The sequence below is a fragment of the Pongo pygmaeus genome, chromosome 16 (genome assembly GCF_028885625.2).
Source record: "Pongo pygmaeus isolate AG05252 chromosome 16, NHGRI_mPonPyg2-v2.0_pri, whole genome shotgun sequence".
Taxonomy (NCBI): domain Eukaryota; kingdom Metazoa; phylum Chordata; class Mammalia; order Primates; family Hominidae; genus Pongo; species Pongo pygmaeus.
Window position 1 is genome coordinate 30,569,506 of NC_072389.2, and position 15,178 is coordinate 30,584,683.

General features: G+C 43.8%; 2 protein-coding genes across 2 annotated transcripts; both read left to right on the top strand.

The window, feature by feature from the left end:
- The first annotated feature begins 6,623 nt into the window (after window positions 1–6,623).
- On the top strand, window positions 6,624–6,942 carry LOC129013553 (small ribosomal subunit protein eS27-like). Its single transcript, XM_054449962.2, has one exon. It carries the CDS (start codon window positions 6,630–6,632, stop codon window positions 6,882–6,884), a length of 255 nt encoding a protein of 84 aa, XP_054305937.2. The 5' UTR covers window positions 6,624–6,629; the 3' UTR covers window positions 6,885–6,942.
- Window positions 6,943–7,905: 963 nt separating this feature from the next.
- LOC129013547 (large ribosomal subunit protein uL18-like) lies at window positions 7,906–8,852 on the top strand. Its single transcript, XM_054449958.2, is given in 1 exon segment — window positions 7,906–8,852. A coding segment is annotated over 1 exon segment (894 nt). The 5' UTR covers window positions 7,906–7,958.
- The last annotated feature ends 6,326 nt before the right edge of the window (window positions 8,853–15,178 follow it).

A 15,178-nucleotide genomic window follows, 5' to 3' on the forward strand; every position in this document is an offset into this window, starting at 1 on the left:
ACGAGAGAACATGAAAAACAAATATGGAACACGGGCTTCCCGCGGCTGCGGAAAGAAAACCCTGAAGAGCAGCACCAACATCCTCACTGCGCCCTGCAGCGCAGACCAGGGCGGGTTTGGCCCCTGCTAGCGGTCACTGCGCCCCAACACGTCACCTTCCCAGAATACCCCGGGGCGAGCCGGCCGCGCTGAAAGGATGGCGTTATTACCTGCAGGCTGGTATAATGGTGGCAGGTAGGAGGAAAGCTCCCTCATTTTCACCAGGTGGCAGGCATGGAACAGCCCCTGAAACCTTATGCAGTAATCTTGGTTTTTCTTCCCTAGCCTCAAAAAATACTTCGAAATTACTAAATTCTCCTCTTCGGGAGAGTCCAGGAATAGGAGTTTTAAAATAATTAAGACAACATAACATCTACTATAAAACATACATCCATTTAAAAAGTATTTGATCCAGAAGGAACTAAATCATTGATGGAGAAAAAAATATGATATCATAGATCTCAAAGGAAATGTTCGTTTCTTCTATTCCTACTTACCTGGAAATTTATGGCCTTTAAAAGCTGATTCTGAAAGATGAAGCCACCTGGACTTCCTAGGTCAGGTGGGGACTTGGAGAACTTTTCTGTCTTGCAAGAGGTTTGTAAAATGCACCAATCAGTGCTCTGTAAAAACGCACCAATCGATGCTCTGTAGCTAGCTAGAGGTTTGTAAAATGAACCAATCAGCACCCTGTAAAATGGACCAATCAGCACTCTGTAAAATGAACCAATCAGCAGGATATGGGTGGGGACAAATAAGGAATAAAAGCTGGCTACTCCACCCCAGCCACCAGTGGCAACCTGCTCGGTCTGCTTCTATGCTGTGGAAGTTTTGTTCTTTCGATCTTCACAATAAATCTTGCTGCGGCTCACTCCTTGGGTCTGTGCCACCTTTAAGAGTTGTAACACTCACCGCGAAGGTTCAGAAGGTTTGTGGCTTCATTCTTGAAGTCAGCGAGACCACAAACCCACCAGAAGGAACCAATTCCGTACACAATTCTTAATTAAAATTTCAAACACGGGCATACTACTTCCTCAACAAATGCTGATACCTAATTTAATGCTGTTACCATTATATGATCTACCTATAATCCATGTACACATATACTATGAAGCATATGTAGAAACAAACACTAATGTATGTAGGTATATGTATTTTTTTTCTTCTTTTTTTTTTCTAGAGATGATCTGGTTCTATCACGTGGGCTGGAGTGCAGTGTTGCAGATCACTGCTCACTGAAAAATTGAGTTTCTGGGCCCAAGCAATCCTCCTGCCTTAGCCTCCTAAGTAACTGGGACTACAGGCTGAGTCACTAAGCTTATGTACCTATCTGATCTCTCTCCATCTCTCACTCTCTCTCTCTGTCGCTGTCTTTGTCTCTCTCTCCCCCCACTTTCCCCTAAGTTTTTAAATTTTTTCACTTTGAAACATTAACCCACGTTGCTCCTTAAAAGAATAAGTCAACCAAGGCTGGGCGTGGTGGCTCACGCCTGTAATCCCAGCACTTTGGGAGGCCGAGGTGGGTGGATCACGAGGTCAGGAGTTCAAGACCAGTCCGGCCAACGTAGTGAAACCCCATATCTACTAAAAATACAAAAATTAGCCGGGCGTGGTGGCAGGTGCCTGTAATGGGAGGCTGAGGCAGGAGAATCACTTGAATCCGGGAGGCAGAGGTTACAGTGACCCAAGATTGCGCCATTGCACTCCAGCCTAGGCGGCAGAGTGAGACTCCATCTCAAAAAAAAAAAAAAAAAAAGTCAACCTGGCCAAAAAACCCCACAATGTGTGTGTATAATCAGATGTATATCTCTGATTATTCAAGGAATAAAAAACTATAGAACTAGCTGAATATCATTCCTAAATTTGTCACAAGGAGTTTTATAATTTTGGAATTATTCCCTGTCACCCCTTAAAATTTTTATAATAGCAACATTCTTCTATAATTACATAGATTTTTTAAAGTCAAATTACAAATAAAAAGATGAGGAATTTATAACTTTGGGAACAGTTTGTTATATTGTCAGGCTTATGTTGTAGAATGCAACAAATAAAAGTTTATGCTATATTTTTGTAAGATGAAATCAGAACATCAACACTAGGAAAACAAATTGATTGGACAATAACATCAAGGTTGAAGAGAACTCCACTGGAGAAAAGGGAGCATAATGCATACAGGAGGGATGACAAAGTTTCTCTGCTTAACCAAAATTTACTCAGGCTTCTCCTCCACCCATCTATGGACCTCATTATAAAATCTAGTTTTAACAAGGAAGTCTGTTTATCAAGAACTCTCTTCTCGGCCGGGCAAGGTGGCTCACCCCTGTAATCCCAGCACCTTGGGAGGCTGAGGCGGGCAGATTACGAGGTCAGGAGTTCGAGACCAGCCTGACCAACATGGTGAAACCCTATGTCTACTAAAAATAAAAAAATTAGCCGGGTATGGTGGTGCACGCCGGTAATCCCAGCGACTCAGGAGGCTGAGGCAGGAGAATCGCTTGAACCCAGGAGGCGGAGGTTACAGTGAGTCGAGATCACACCACTACACTCCAGCCTGGGTGATAGAGCGAGACTCTGTCTCAAAAATAAATAAATTAATTAAAATATATAAAAAATAACCCTCCTTGATATCTGATCACCCTTGATATCTGATCAGGTTCATCTTCCACCATCTTCCAAGTGATACAAGAACACTCTGGCCTATTTTTAACAAGAATTTTGTTAGGTGTCAGTTTGGCCAGAATCGCCCTTATCCCTGATGTTTCCTTTTAGTAATTTTCCATTCCTTGACCCCCCACACCACAACCCTGCTTCTTGGTTATAAAGTCCCTTTTTCCCATGATATATTTGGAGTTCAGAGCAATCTCTCTATTCCACTGCAAAATCCCATTGCATTGGTCCCTATATCTATCACAATGGTCCTGAATAAACTCTTCTTTACCATGCTTTAATGAGTATCACTGAATATATAATTTTTTCAGTTATTCATTTCTGGTCCCCTGGACCTCTCACCCAGGACCTTAGTGTGCACCTTTGAAACCTTGTCTTTACTCCTAATAAGTTGATTGGGGATCCACTGGTGAATTAGACTCTGGAGCCATTGATTGCTCTGCACAAGTGTCCATTGAAGCTTGTAAGGATAGGTTTTAATTTTTTTTATTTATTTTTATTTTTATTTTTATTGTTTTGTGCGTGGAGAGGATCTCACTATCCCGCTATGTTGCCCAGACTGGTCTCAAACCCTGGGCTCAAGTGATCGATCCCCTTGCCTCAGCCTCCCAAAATGCTGGGATTACAGGCATAAGCCACCACACCTGGCCTTGATTCTTAAGATTCAGAGTATAGTCTGAAGCTGGATTAGACTCCCAGGCATCTTTTGAACGGTACTTCCTGGAATGGAAGGTCTTTTTCCTGGCTCTTTGTAGGGTGAAAATTATTTTCTGATCCTTGGGCTGCACATCTGTTCTTCCTGGCTCTTGTGGGAGGCCAGAATATGCCACCCTAAAATTGGAAGCATTGTTGAGCTGAAGACAATTAAGAAGAAGCAGATGCAGGGAAGTTTTTTGTTCTTCCTTTACTGGCCAAAAAGCAAGATATAGAGTTGCGAAGACAAAAGGTACCCTCTCCCTCCCCACTCTCCACATTCACACTTTTACCAGGGAGAACAAAGGCTAACCACTGAAGAAAACTTTAGACACTGGTCAGCCTGGAAATGATACCAAAGGAATTTATAGCAACATGCTTATTAACTGAATTTATCTGCAATTTATTTGCCTTTCCATAAGTTGTCACCCCTATGGACACAATCTCCTTTTTCTTTATCTTTTCACTTCTCTAAAAATGTATGGTTCTCTGCTGAAGATGCTATATATGCTGGAATTCAAAGCACTTCTTTGATAACTATTCATTCTCTGGGTATTTTCCATGTGTAGATGAAATGTACACATTAATAAACTTGTTTGCTTTTCTCTTGTTAATCTTTATTTTGTTAAAGGGGTCTGTTTGGACTAAAAATAACCTATGAGTGTTATTTTTCCCCTATACTCTTTTTCTTTCTTTCTTTTTTTTTTTTTTTTTTTTGAGATGGAGTCTCACTATGTCACCCAGGCTGAAGTGCAGTGGCGCAATCTTGGCTCACTGTAGCCTCTGCCTCTCACCAGGTTTAAGCAATTCTCCAGCCTTAGCCTGCCAAGTAGCTGGGATTACAGGCATGTGCCGCCACACCTGGCTAATTTTTGTATTTTTAGTACAGGCGGTCTATTACCATGTTGGCCAGGCTGGTCTCAAACTCCTGACCTCAAGTGATCTGCCCACCTTGTCCTCCCAAAGTGCTGAGATTACAGGCGTGAGCCACTATGCCCAGCCCTTATACTCTTTCTTGAGTGGGCATGATTCCCTAACTCCCTGAGATAGAATATTTTTCCTCCTGCCTGTTTTCCTGAGTATCTTAGTCCATTGTACTGCTATTAGAAATACCTGATATTGGCCACCGCAGTGGCTCACGTCTGTAATCCCAGCACTTTGGGAGGCAGAGGGGGCCAGATCACCTAAGGTCAGGGGTTCGAGATCAGACTGGCAAACACGGTGAAACCCTGTCTCTACTAAAAATACAAAAGTTAGCCGGGTGTGGTAGTGCATGCCTATAATCCCAGCTACTCAGGAGGCTGAGGCAGGAGAATCACTTAAACCCAGGAGGCGGAGGTTGCAGTGAGCTGAGATCACACCACTGTACTCCAGCCTGGGCAACAAAGCGAGACTCTGTCTCAAAAAAATAAATAAATACCTGATAATGAATAACTTATAAAGGACATAAATTTATTTGTCATGTTTCTGGAGGATGAGAGGTCCAAGATCAAAGCACCAGAAGGAGGTCTAAACAGGGCTACTGTCTGTTTCCAAGATGATGTCTTGTTGCTGCATCCTGTGGAGGAGCCATAACTATGTCCTCACATGGTGAATGGGGCAGAAGGGCAAGAAAGTACTCCCTTTAAATTAATACGCTTTCAAAGAGGTGTTAATCTCATGCATTAGAGCAGACCCCTCACGGCTTAGTCACCACGCAATTGCCAAACCTCTTAATACTGTTGCATTGGGCATTAAATTTCCACACGAATTTTAGAAGGGACACCATTATTCACACGATAGCACTCCACCCTTGCAATGACATGAGAATTCATGTTGTTCTCACACACAAGAATATGTCCATTCCATCTTAGTAACTCCAAAATGTCTTAACTCATTCCAGCATCAACTTTCAAGTCTAAGTCGAAAGTCGCATGTAAATATCATCTAAATCAGATATAGGTGATGCTCAAGGTACAATTAATCCTGAGACAATGGCTCTCCAGCTGTGAACCTGTGAAGTCAAACAGATTATGTGTTTCCAAAATACAATGGTCAGACAGGCACAGGATAAACATTCCCTTTATAAAAGTCAGAAATAAGCCAGGCATGGTGTCTGCAGTCTTAGCTATTCAGGAGGCTGAGACAGGAGGATCTCTTGAGCCCAGGAATTTGAGACCAGCCTGGGTGACACAGCTCGACTCCATGGCAAAAACAAAAGGTTGGTGGAGGAAACAGGCAAGAAGATAGGGGTAACATGTCCCACATAACTTCAAAACCCAACAAGACCAACAAAATTCAATCTTGAGGTGTGAGAGTCAGCTTTTTTGATTCTACCTCTCACCTTACAGAGACACTGGGGTAGTGCTTAGGTTCCCAAGCCCCCAGGGGACCCTGCTGCCATGACTGCTAGAGTCAGCCCATGCCACAGTTCTGCAGGTTGTAGTCAGGTGTCTATGTCTATCACAGGTTGGAATACGCACTACTGGATCTACAGGTCTGGGTCTAGGAACTCAGGGGTGGTCCTGCCCCTATGGCTCCACTGAGTATTGCCCTAGTGAGGGCACTCTGTGGTGGCCCCAACCCAATAGTTCTGCTGGACATTGACCTAGTGGGAACTTTCTATGGCAGCTCTGCCCCTACAGCAGTTCTCTGATTGGGCCCTGAGGCATTCTTCAAGGCTTCCTTGGAAATTAGGTGGAGAAAGCCGTGCCTTCACAGCTGTGGATTTAGCATGCCTGCAGTTAGCACCACACGCATGCTACCCCATGTTTTACTACTTGTGTTTTCTGGAGGTGTGATCTGAGCTGTACCTGGGCCCACCTGAACCGCAGATGGGGAAGCTTTGCTTGACTTCAGGGAGCAGATACATGAGGCAGCATAATCAGTGAGCCCCAAGTTCCCACAGGCATCCTGGGTTTCACTGGAACCCTGGGCTCCTTCCTTAAAATTGTTATTCCCTCAAGGACCTGGCACTTTGGGCCTGTGATGGTTGTGACATCCTCAGTGTTCTCTGAAATGTCTTCAGGGTCATTCTCCCATTGTCTTAATGAATAGCGTCTGGCATTCTAGTCATACTAATCTCCTTATCAAACGGTCAGTTGGCCACACAGTTGGTTTTGTCTCCTGAACTTATTTAAAAGATTATTTACAAGGCCAGGCTGTTAATTTTCCAAATCTTTATGTTCAACTTCCCTTTAAAAATAATTTTCTTTGGCCCTTTCCAGCAGTGACGACCTACCCACAAGAACATGCCTCTTGCAAAGGATCTCCTTCATCCCTCTCCAGAAGAGGAGAAGAGGAAACACAAGAAGACACACCTGGTGCAGAGCCCCAATTCCTACTTCATGGATGTGAAATGCCCAGGATGCTATAAAATCACCACAGTCTTTAGCCATGTACCAACGGCAGTTTTGTGTGTTGGCTGCCACACTCTCCTCTGCCAGCTTACAGGAGGAAAAGCAAGGCTTATGGAAGGATGTTCCTTCAGGAGGAAGCAGCACTAAAAGCACCCTGAATCAAGATGAGTGGGAAACCATCTCAATAAACACATTTTGGATAAAATATTAATAATAATAATAGTCTTTGGCCAGGTGAGGTGCCTCACGCCTGTAGTCCCAGCACTTTGGGAGGCTGAGGTGGGTGGAACACGAAGTCAGGAGTTCAAGACCAGCCTGGCCAATATGATGAAACCCCATCTCTACTAAAAATACAAAAATTAGCTGGGTGTGGTGGCGGGCGCCTGTAATCCCAGCTGCTCAGAAGGCTGAGTCAGGAGAATCACTTGAGCCCAGGAGGGGGAGGTTGCAGTGAGCCGAGATCATACCATTGCCCTCCTGCCTGGGCGACAGAGCAAGACTCCATCTCAATAATAATAATAATAATAATAATAATAATAATAATAATAATTACCATTTTTTTTGAGATGGGATCTCACTCTGTTGCCCAGACTGTGGTATGATCATAGCTCACTGCAGCCTTGACCTCCTGTGCTGAAGCTACCCTCCTACCTCAGCCTGCAGAGTAGCTGGGACTACAGGTGTGTGCCACCATGCCCAGCTAATCTGCTTCCCTTTTGATTATAAGTTCTATCTTTAACTCGATTTTCTCTTCTCACAGTTTACTACAAGCAGTTAAGAGAAGCCATGCAGTACCCTGAAAACTTGGCTTAGAGATTTCTTCTGCCAAATGTCCTAGTTCATTGCTCTTACATTCTACCCGCCAAAAAACTATTAAGACACAGAAATACTTCAACAAGTTTGTGGCAGGGCAGGCTCCCATTAGCAACCAGAACAGTCAGTTTCCACTGACCCTCTATTATAATTCGAATGAATGTATAAGTTAAACACTAAAGAACTGGAGAAACAGGTGACTGAGCATGAGGGCTGGAATATTAAAATAAACCCATTAAAATGGGCTTTCTTAGCCTAAAGTCTAGTTGAATAATAAAAGCATTTTACACAGATACCTTGTTCCAGGTACCCACTTAAGATTAAAAAGCTTTCCCCTTCTCCCCGCCCCAGCGCCACTGGGCCTGCTGGTCTCTGTCGAGCCGCGGACGCAGGTGTCTGTTCTGCAGGATGGGGTTTGTTAAAGTTGTTAAGAATAAGGCCTACTTTAAGAGATACCAAGTGAAATTTAGAAGATGATGAGAGGGTAAAACTGATTACTATGCTCGGAAACGCTTGGTGATACAGGATAAAAATAAATACAACACACCCAAATACAGGATGATAGTTCGTGTAACAAACAGAGATATCATTTGTCAGATTGCTTATGCCTGTATAGAGGGCGATATGATAATCTGCACAGCATATGCACACAAACTGCCAAAATATGGTGTGAAGGTAGACCCGACAAATTATGCTGCAGCATATTGTACTGGCCTGCTGCTGGCCCGCAGGCCTCTCAATAGGTTTGGCGTGGACAAGATCTGTGAAGGCCAAGTGGAGATGACTGGCGATGAATACAGTATGGAAATCATTGATGGTCAGCCAAGTGCCTTTACCTGCTATTTGGATGCAGGCCTTGCCAGAACTACCACTGGCAATAAAGTTTTTGGCACCCTGAAGGGAGCTGTGGATGGAGGCTTGTCTATCCCTCACAGTACCAGACGATTCCCTGGTTATGGTTCTGAAAGCAAGGAATTTAATGCAGAAGTACACCAGAAGCACATCATGGACCAGAATGTTGCAGATTACATGTGCTACTTAATGGAAGAAGATGAAGATGCTTACAAGAAACAGTTCTCTCAATACCTAAAGAACAGGGTAACTCCAGACATGATGGAAGAGATGTATAAGAAAGCTCATGCTGCTATACGAGAGAAACCAGTCTATGAAAATAAGCCCAAGAAAGAAGTTAAAAAGAAGAGGTGGAACCATCCCAAAATGTCCCTTGCTCAGAAGAAGGATCGGGTAGCTCAAAAGAATGCAAGCTTCCTCAGAGCTCAGAAGCAGGCTCCTGAGAGCTAAGCCAAACAATTTTCTATGATGATTTTTCAGATACAGACAATAAACTTATGGACAGAAAAAAAAAAAGATTAAAAAGCTTTCCAAGACTCTAGAGAAAGATTTCCAGACCCTAGGTCCTAGTTAAAGGTTAGATATAGATTGAAGGAAACACTCCTGTTTGGAGGTGCAATTCCACTCGTAGCATGGAGCTTAAAATGTATATAAGCACTAGAAAAAAACTTGTAACTTTGAGTTGGTATGGTGAGTTACTCTGGCCTTCTCCCTGTAACCAGCTGCAGAAATAAACTCCCTTCTTTCCCAGACCTTGTTCTTTCCAGGAACAAATCCTCTGCCACTTGGTAACAAGGATGGCTTTTCCTCCAATTTCCAATAAGATATTCCTCATTTCCATCTAAGACTTCATCAGAATGGCCTTTACTGTCCATATTTTTTCCAACATTCTGTTCACAACCACCTAGATAATCTCAAAGACGGAGGCTTTCTCTATGGCTTTTCATCTTCTTCTGAAGCCTCACCAGAATCGCCTTAATGCATGGCAAACGAGCCTTCTTCAAGCATGCACTTCCAAACCCTTCCAGCCTCTACCCATTACTCAGTTCCAAAGCAGCCTTTACATTTTTAGGTATTTGTTATAGCAACACCACCACTTCTCAGTACCAATTTCTATCTTAGTCAGTTGTGCTGCTAAGCATAACATCTGAGACTAGGAAATCTATAAAGAACAGAAATTTGTTTCTCACAGTTCTGGAGTCAGGAAGTCCAATTATGCCATCAAGTCACTGGCATAATTGGTGTCTGGTAAGAGCTGTTCTTTCTTTCTTCCTTCCTTCCTTCCTTCCTTTCTTTCTCTTTCTTTTTTTTTTTTTTTTTTTTTTGAGATGGAGTCTAGCTCTGTTGCCCAGGCTGGAGTGCAGCGGTACAATCTTGACTCACCACAACCTCCACCTCCTGGGTTCAAGCGATTCTCCTGCCTCAGCCTCCTGAGTAGCTGGCATTACAGGTGCCCACCACCATGCCCAGCTAATTTTTGTATTTTTAGTAGAGATAGGGTTTCACTGTGTTGGCCAGGCTGGTCTCGAATTCCTGACCTCGTGATCTGCCCACCTTGGCCTCCCAAAGTGCTGGGATTACAAGCGTGGGCCACTGCGCCTGGCCTACTTTGTTCTTTCAAGGTAGTGTCTTGTCAAGGCGTGGTGGCTTATGCCTATAGTGCCAGCATTTTGGGAGGCTGAGGTTGGAGGATCACTTGAGCCCAGGAGTTTAAGACCAGCCTGGGCAACATCCTATTGCACTGAATATTACATTTCAACATGATTTTTATTTTTTTTTTTGAGATGGAGTCTCGCTCTGTCACCCAGGCTGGAGTGTAGTGGTGAGATCTTGGCTCACTGCAAGCTCCGCCTCCCGGGTTCACGCCATTCTCCTGCCTCAGCCTCCCGAGTAGCTGGGACTACAGGTGCCCACCACCACACCTGGCTAACTTTTTTGTATTTTTAGTAGAGACGGAGTTTCACCATGTTAGCCAGGATGGTCTCAATCTCCTGACCTTGTGATCCACCTGCCTTGGCCTCCTAAAGTGCTGGGATTACAGGCATGAGCCACGACACTGGGCCTCAACTTGAATTTTTGAGAGGGCACCATCATTAGAACCATAGCAGTGGGAATTATTCCCTGGATACTTGGCCTGGAAGTCCTTCCTCCATAGGTATTATTCCCTGACTTCTTGGGCTGCAAATCTCTTATTCCTAGCTCTATTTAAGACTGCTCCATTCTCTATATTGGATTCTGCTTCTCTCTTGGGATGTTCTCTGTCATCTGACTCCCCTCTTCTCAAATCCCTGCTAATGATATGCTTTGCTGACTCTGTCCACCTCTTTTTTGGCATTATTTTACCCTTCAGTTCTCTTGCATCCTTTGATATTTCCCCCTTCAAGCTCCCACCTGCTTTGTCCTTCCTCCCTCTGCCCTCCCCTGCCAGCCTTTTATGTCCTCCAGTCCCGCAATCACTTGAACTTTAGGGCCCTCTTCTCCTAAGGGACGGAAGATCCTGCAAAATCAACTACCTGAGTCAGAAAAGAAAAAAAGCTAATTAGAAATAGACTGGATGACAACTTCTAGATGTCTGCTCAGCCATTCACCTAAAATTTAGTTAATAGCCTCCATAAGAATGACCTCTGATAATAGGCACTTACACCCCCTTGAGTCTCTGTAAATAATGCCCCCAAATATGGCACTTCAGAAATTGAGATAATAGATGCAGGAAGCACACTCTTTGACCTCTTCCCCCTGAAGTGGGTCATAAAAGAATTTGTCTGACCTACCTCCCCTGAAAGTAGGTCATAAATTCCTCATTCAAGAGGGGTCCTTTTCTATACCCAGAGACCAAGAAGAATCTGAACAGATCTTGCTAAGTTCTCCTCAGATTATTGCCACTAGGTCGTATCCATTTGTTTTCCAATCACACATTTGCATAGCTCTCTGTAAAAATAGATTTTTCCAGCCACGCACGGTGGCTCATGTCTGTAATCCCAGCACTTTGGGAGGTCAAGGTGGGTGAATCGGTTGAACTCCAGAGTTCAAGACCAGCCTGGGCAACAAGGCAAAACCCCATCTCTACAAAAACAAAACAAAACAAAAATTAGCCAGATGTGGTGGCACCCACCTGTAGTCCCAGCTACTTGGGAGACTGAGGTGGAGTATGGCTTGAGCCCAGGGAGGTGGAGGTTGAAGTGACCTGAGATCGTGTCACTGAACTCCACGCAGGGTGACAAAGCCAGACCTTGTCTCAATTAAAAAAAACAAAAAACAAACGAAAACAAAAACAAAAACAAAAAACAAACAAACGAAAACAAAAACAAAAACAAAAAAACCCAGGGTTCTCCCTGGTTCTTTTGATCTTCATTTCTAAAAGCTCCCATGTCACATAATACTTTCAGTAACTACATTTGATATGATTTTTTCTTATTAATATGTCTTTTGTTATAGGAGTCTCACTCATTAACCTTGTAATGGGTGATGAAAATACATTACTTTTTTGTTCCTACAATTTCAAATAAATCACCTTTGTGTCTGTTGCTGGGTGGGCCACTCAGGAAGTTCACCAGAACACTGGATGTCATCACCAAAGACACACAAACTGTAAACTAGGAAAACTCATTAGACTGTCACTGCCTTCCTAACTTCACCATCTAAAGATAAGCTCAAGTCTAAACAATCTTGACTGGCTGATTTCTGGACTCAGAAGCTGAGTTTACAGTTTATTCCAAATATTAATCTTTGTTTTTCTTTTATTTTCACATAAACTAAGCTGCTCTCATTAAAAGCCTGACAGCTACGACCACCTAGCACTTACCTTCTACCAAGTCCCAACAAATGTTACAGCTGGTTCTTAATGAACAAAAGGCAACTCAACAACAACAACAACAACAAAAATTGACTAACATTATTCAAATGAAAGAATGTGTCTTTTTTTTTTTTTTTGAGATGGAGTCTCACTCTGTCACCCAGGCTGGAGTGCAGTGCTTGATCTTGGCTCACTGCAGCCTCCGCCTCCCGGGTTCAGAAGACTCTCCTGCCTCAGCCTCCTGAGCAGCTAGGACTACAGGTGCACGCCATCACACCCAGCTAATTTTTGTATATTTAGTAGAGACGGGTTTCACCATATTGGCCAGGCTGATCTCGAACTCCTGACCTCATAATCCCCCCATCTCGGCCTCCCAAAGTGCTGGAATTACAGGTGTGAGCCACCGCACCCGGCCCTCCCTGTTATTTTTTAACATCCATCTTAAAATCGGGTGAGATTTCTGAGCCAGTCAAGGAAGTGTTCTTGAGCTAATTTGGTGGATTTAATTTTTAATTTTTTTTTTTTTTTTGAAACGGAGTCTTGCTCTCTCATCCAGCCTGGAGTGCAGTGGCAGGATCTCAGCTCACTGCAACCTCTGAATTCTGGGTTCAAGCGATTCTCCTGCCTCAGCCTCTTAAGTAGCTGGGATTACAGGCACGTGCCACCATGCCCAGCTAATTTTTTTTTTTGAGACGGAGTCTTGCCCTGTCGCCCAGGCTCGAGGGCAGTGGCGCGATCTCGGATCACTGCAAGCTCCGCCCCCCGGGTTCACGCTATTCTCCTGCCTCAGCCTCAAGAGTAGCAGATGCTCAGCTAATTTTTATATTTTTAGTAGAGACAGGGTTTCACCATGTTGGCAAGGCTAGTCTTGAACTCCTGACCTCAAGTGATCCTCCCAAAATGCTGGGATTACAGAAGTGAGCCACCGTGCCCAGCCAGGATTTTCTTTCTTTCTTTTCTTTTCTTTTTTTTTCCAAGGGGGAGTCTTGCTCTGTTGCCCAGGATGGAGTGCAGTGGTCCGATCTTGGCTCACTGCAACCTCTGCCTCCCAGGTTCATGTGATTCTCCTGCTTCAGCCTCCTGAGTAGCTGGGATTACAGGCGTGCAGCACCATACCTGGCTAATTTTTGTATTTTTAGTAGAGACGGGGTTTCACCATGTTGGCCAGGCAGGTCTTGAGCTCCTAACCTCAGGTGATCCACCTGCCTCAGCCTCCCAAAGTGCTAGGATTACAAGCATTAGCCACTGTGGCCGGCCTGAACAGATTTTCTAATAAAATATGAACTATGCATGTGTGCCATTAAAACACACTCCTGTACATCCATGTTTGTAATTGAAATCAGCCTAATAGTGTTCTCACCAACTGTTAACTGTAGTATGTGGTATTAAAAGTGGTTATGGGGCCAGGCTTCCCTGCATTTTTACTGTGCATTATCCTGAATTGTGTTCCCTCACACACTGCAGCAAAACATAGCATTGTTTCAGTTTTGAAATATATTTTAAAAAAATTCCTGCTGAAATGAACTTAGTAATTTCTATGTTTTTACCTATCTTTTTCCTTTTTCTTGCTCTGATCTTTTTTTTTTTTTTTTTTTTTTTTTTGAGACAGGACTTTGCTCTGTAGCCCAGGCTGGAATGCAGTGGCCAGACCTCAGCTCTGCTCACTGCAACTGCTACTTCCTGGGCTCAGGTGATCTTCCCACCTCAGCCTCCCAAATATCTGGGACCACAGGCATGCACCACCACACACAGCAATTTTTTTTGTATGTTTTTGTAGAGATGGGGTTTATCCACATTGCCCAAGCTGGTCTCGAACTCCTGGACTCAAGTGATTCGCCCTTCTCTGCCTCCAAAGTGATGGGATTACAAGTGTGAGCCACCGCGCTTGGCCCTGACCTTTCTTCTTCCAGCTTTCTGGGACTATCTCTCCCATTAAAACTCAGTAGTAGCCCTAGCAGCTGCTTGTACCAACATTCTGTAAGCTTTTTCATGGCCTCTTATTTTCTTGATACCAGATGGTTCCACAATCCTGAATCCTATAAACCAAATGAAGTTTCCATTGGAAAGCATGAATGGAACCTGTGCTGAAACATTCAAGGACTGATTTGGGATCCTGCATAGAGTGGTGTGAGTGGATGAAAAGAATGATGCAAGTTTTTGACCGTTTTCCTTGCAACCATTTCCTTTGGCCCTTAGGATGTTTTGTTTTTGTTTTTGTTTTTGTTTTTTCTCTGTTTTGTTTTGTGTTCATGTTTTTCTCTGCCAAACCCTCTACACTTTTGCCTGTATAGGCTCTTTCTCTAAAGCCAAAACTTTGGGTTAACCACTTTTCAGACACTGGGAAACCAAAATTCTCAATTTACAGTCATATCTGTGGCATCCCTATTAGGAAGCTGCAAACTGTAGCTAATGAATGTATCTAAATACATACAAAATCAAAGAATTAATGTGCCATTAAGTATCCTCAACATCCATCCCCAGCATATGCTTTCAGATTGACTCAGGTAAATAAAACAATCTCTATCTGTGGTTCTGAGAGGTGAAGCCAGCTGGGCTTCTGGGTTGGGTGGGGACTTGGAAAACTTTTCTGTCTAGCTAAAGGATTGTAAACACAATCAGTGCTCTGTGTCTAGCTAAAGGTTTGTAAACGCACCAATCAGCACTCTGTAAAAATGGATCAGTCAGCACTCTGTAAAATGAACCAATCAGCAGGACACGGGTGGGGCCAAATAAGGGAATAAAAGCTGGCCACCCGAGCCAGCAGTGGCAACCCACTGGGGTGCCTTTCCACGCTGTGGAAGCATTGTTCTTTTGCTCTTTGCAATAAATCTTGCTGCTGCTCACTCTTTCGGTCCACACTACCTTTATGAGCTTGTAACGCTTGTAACACTGCAAAGGTCTGCAGCTTCACTCCTGAAGCCTGTGAGACCAATAACCCACCTGGAGGAAGGAACAGCTCTGGACTGAGAGCTGTAACACCGAC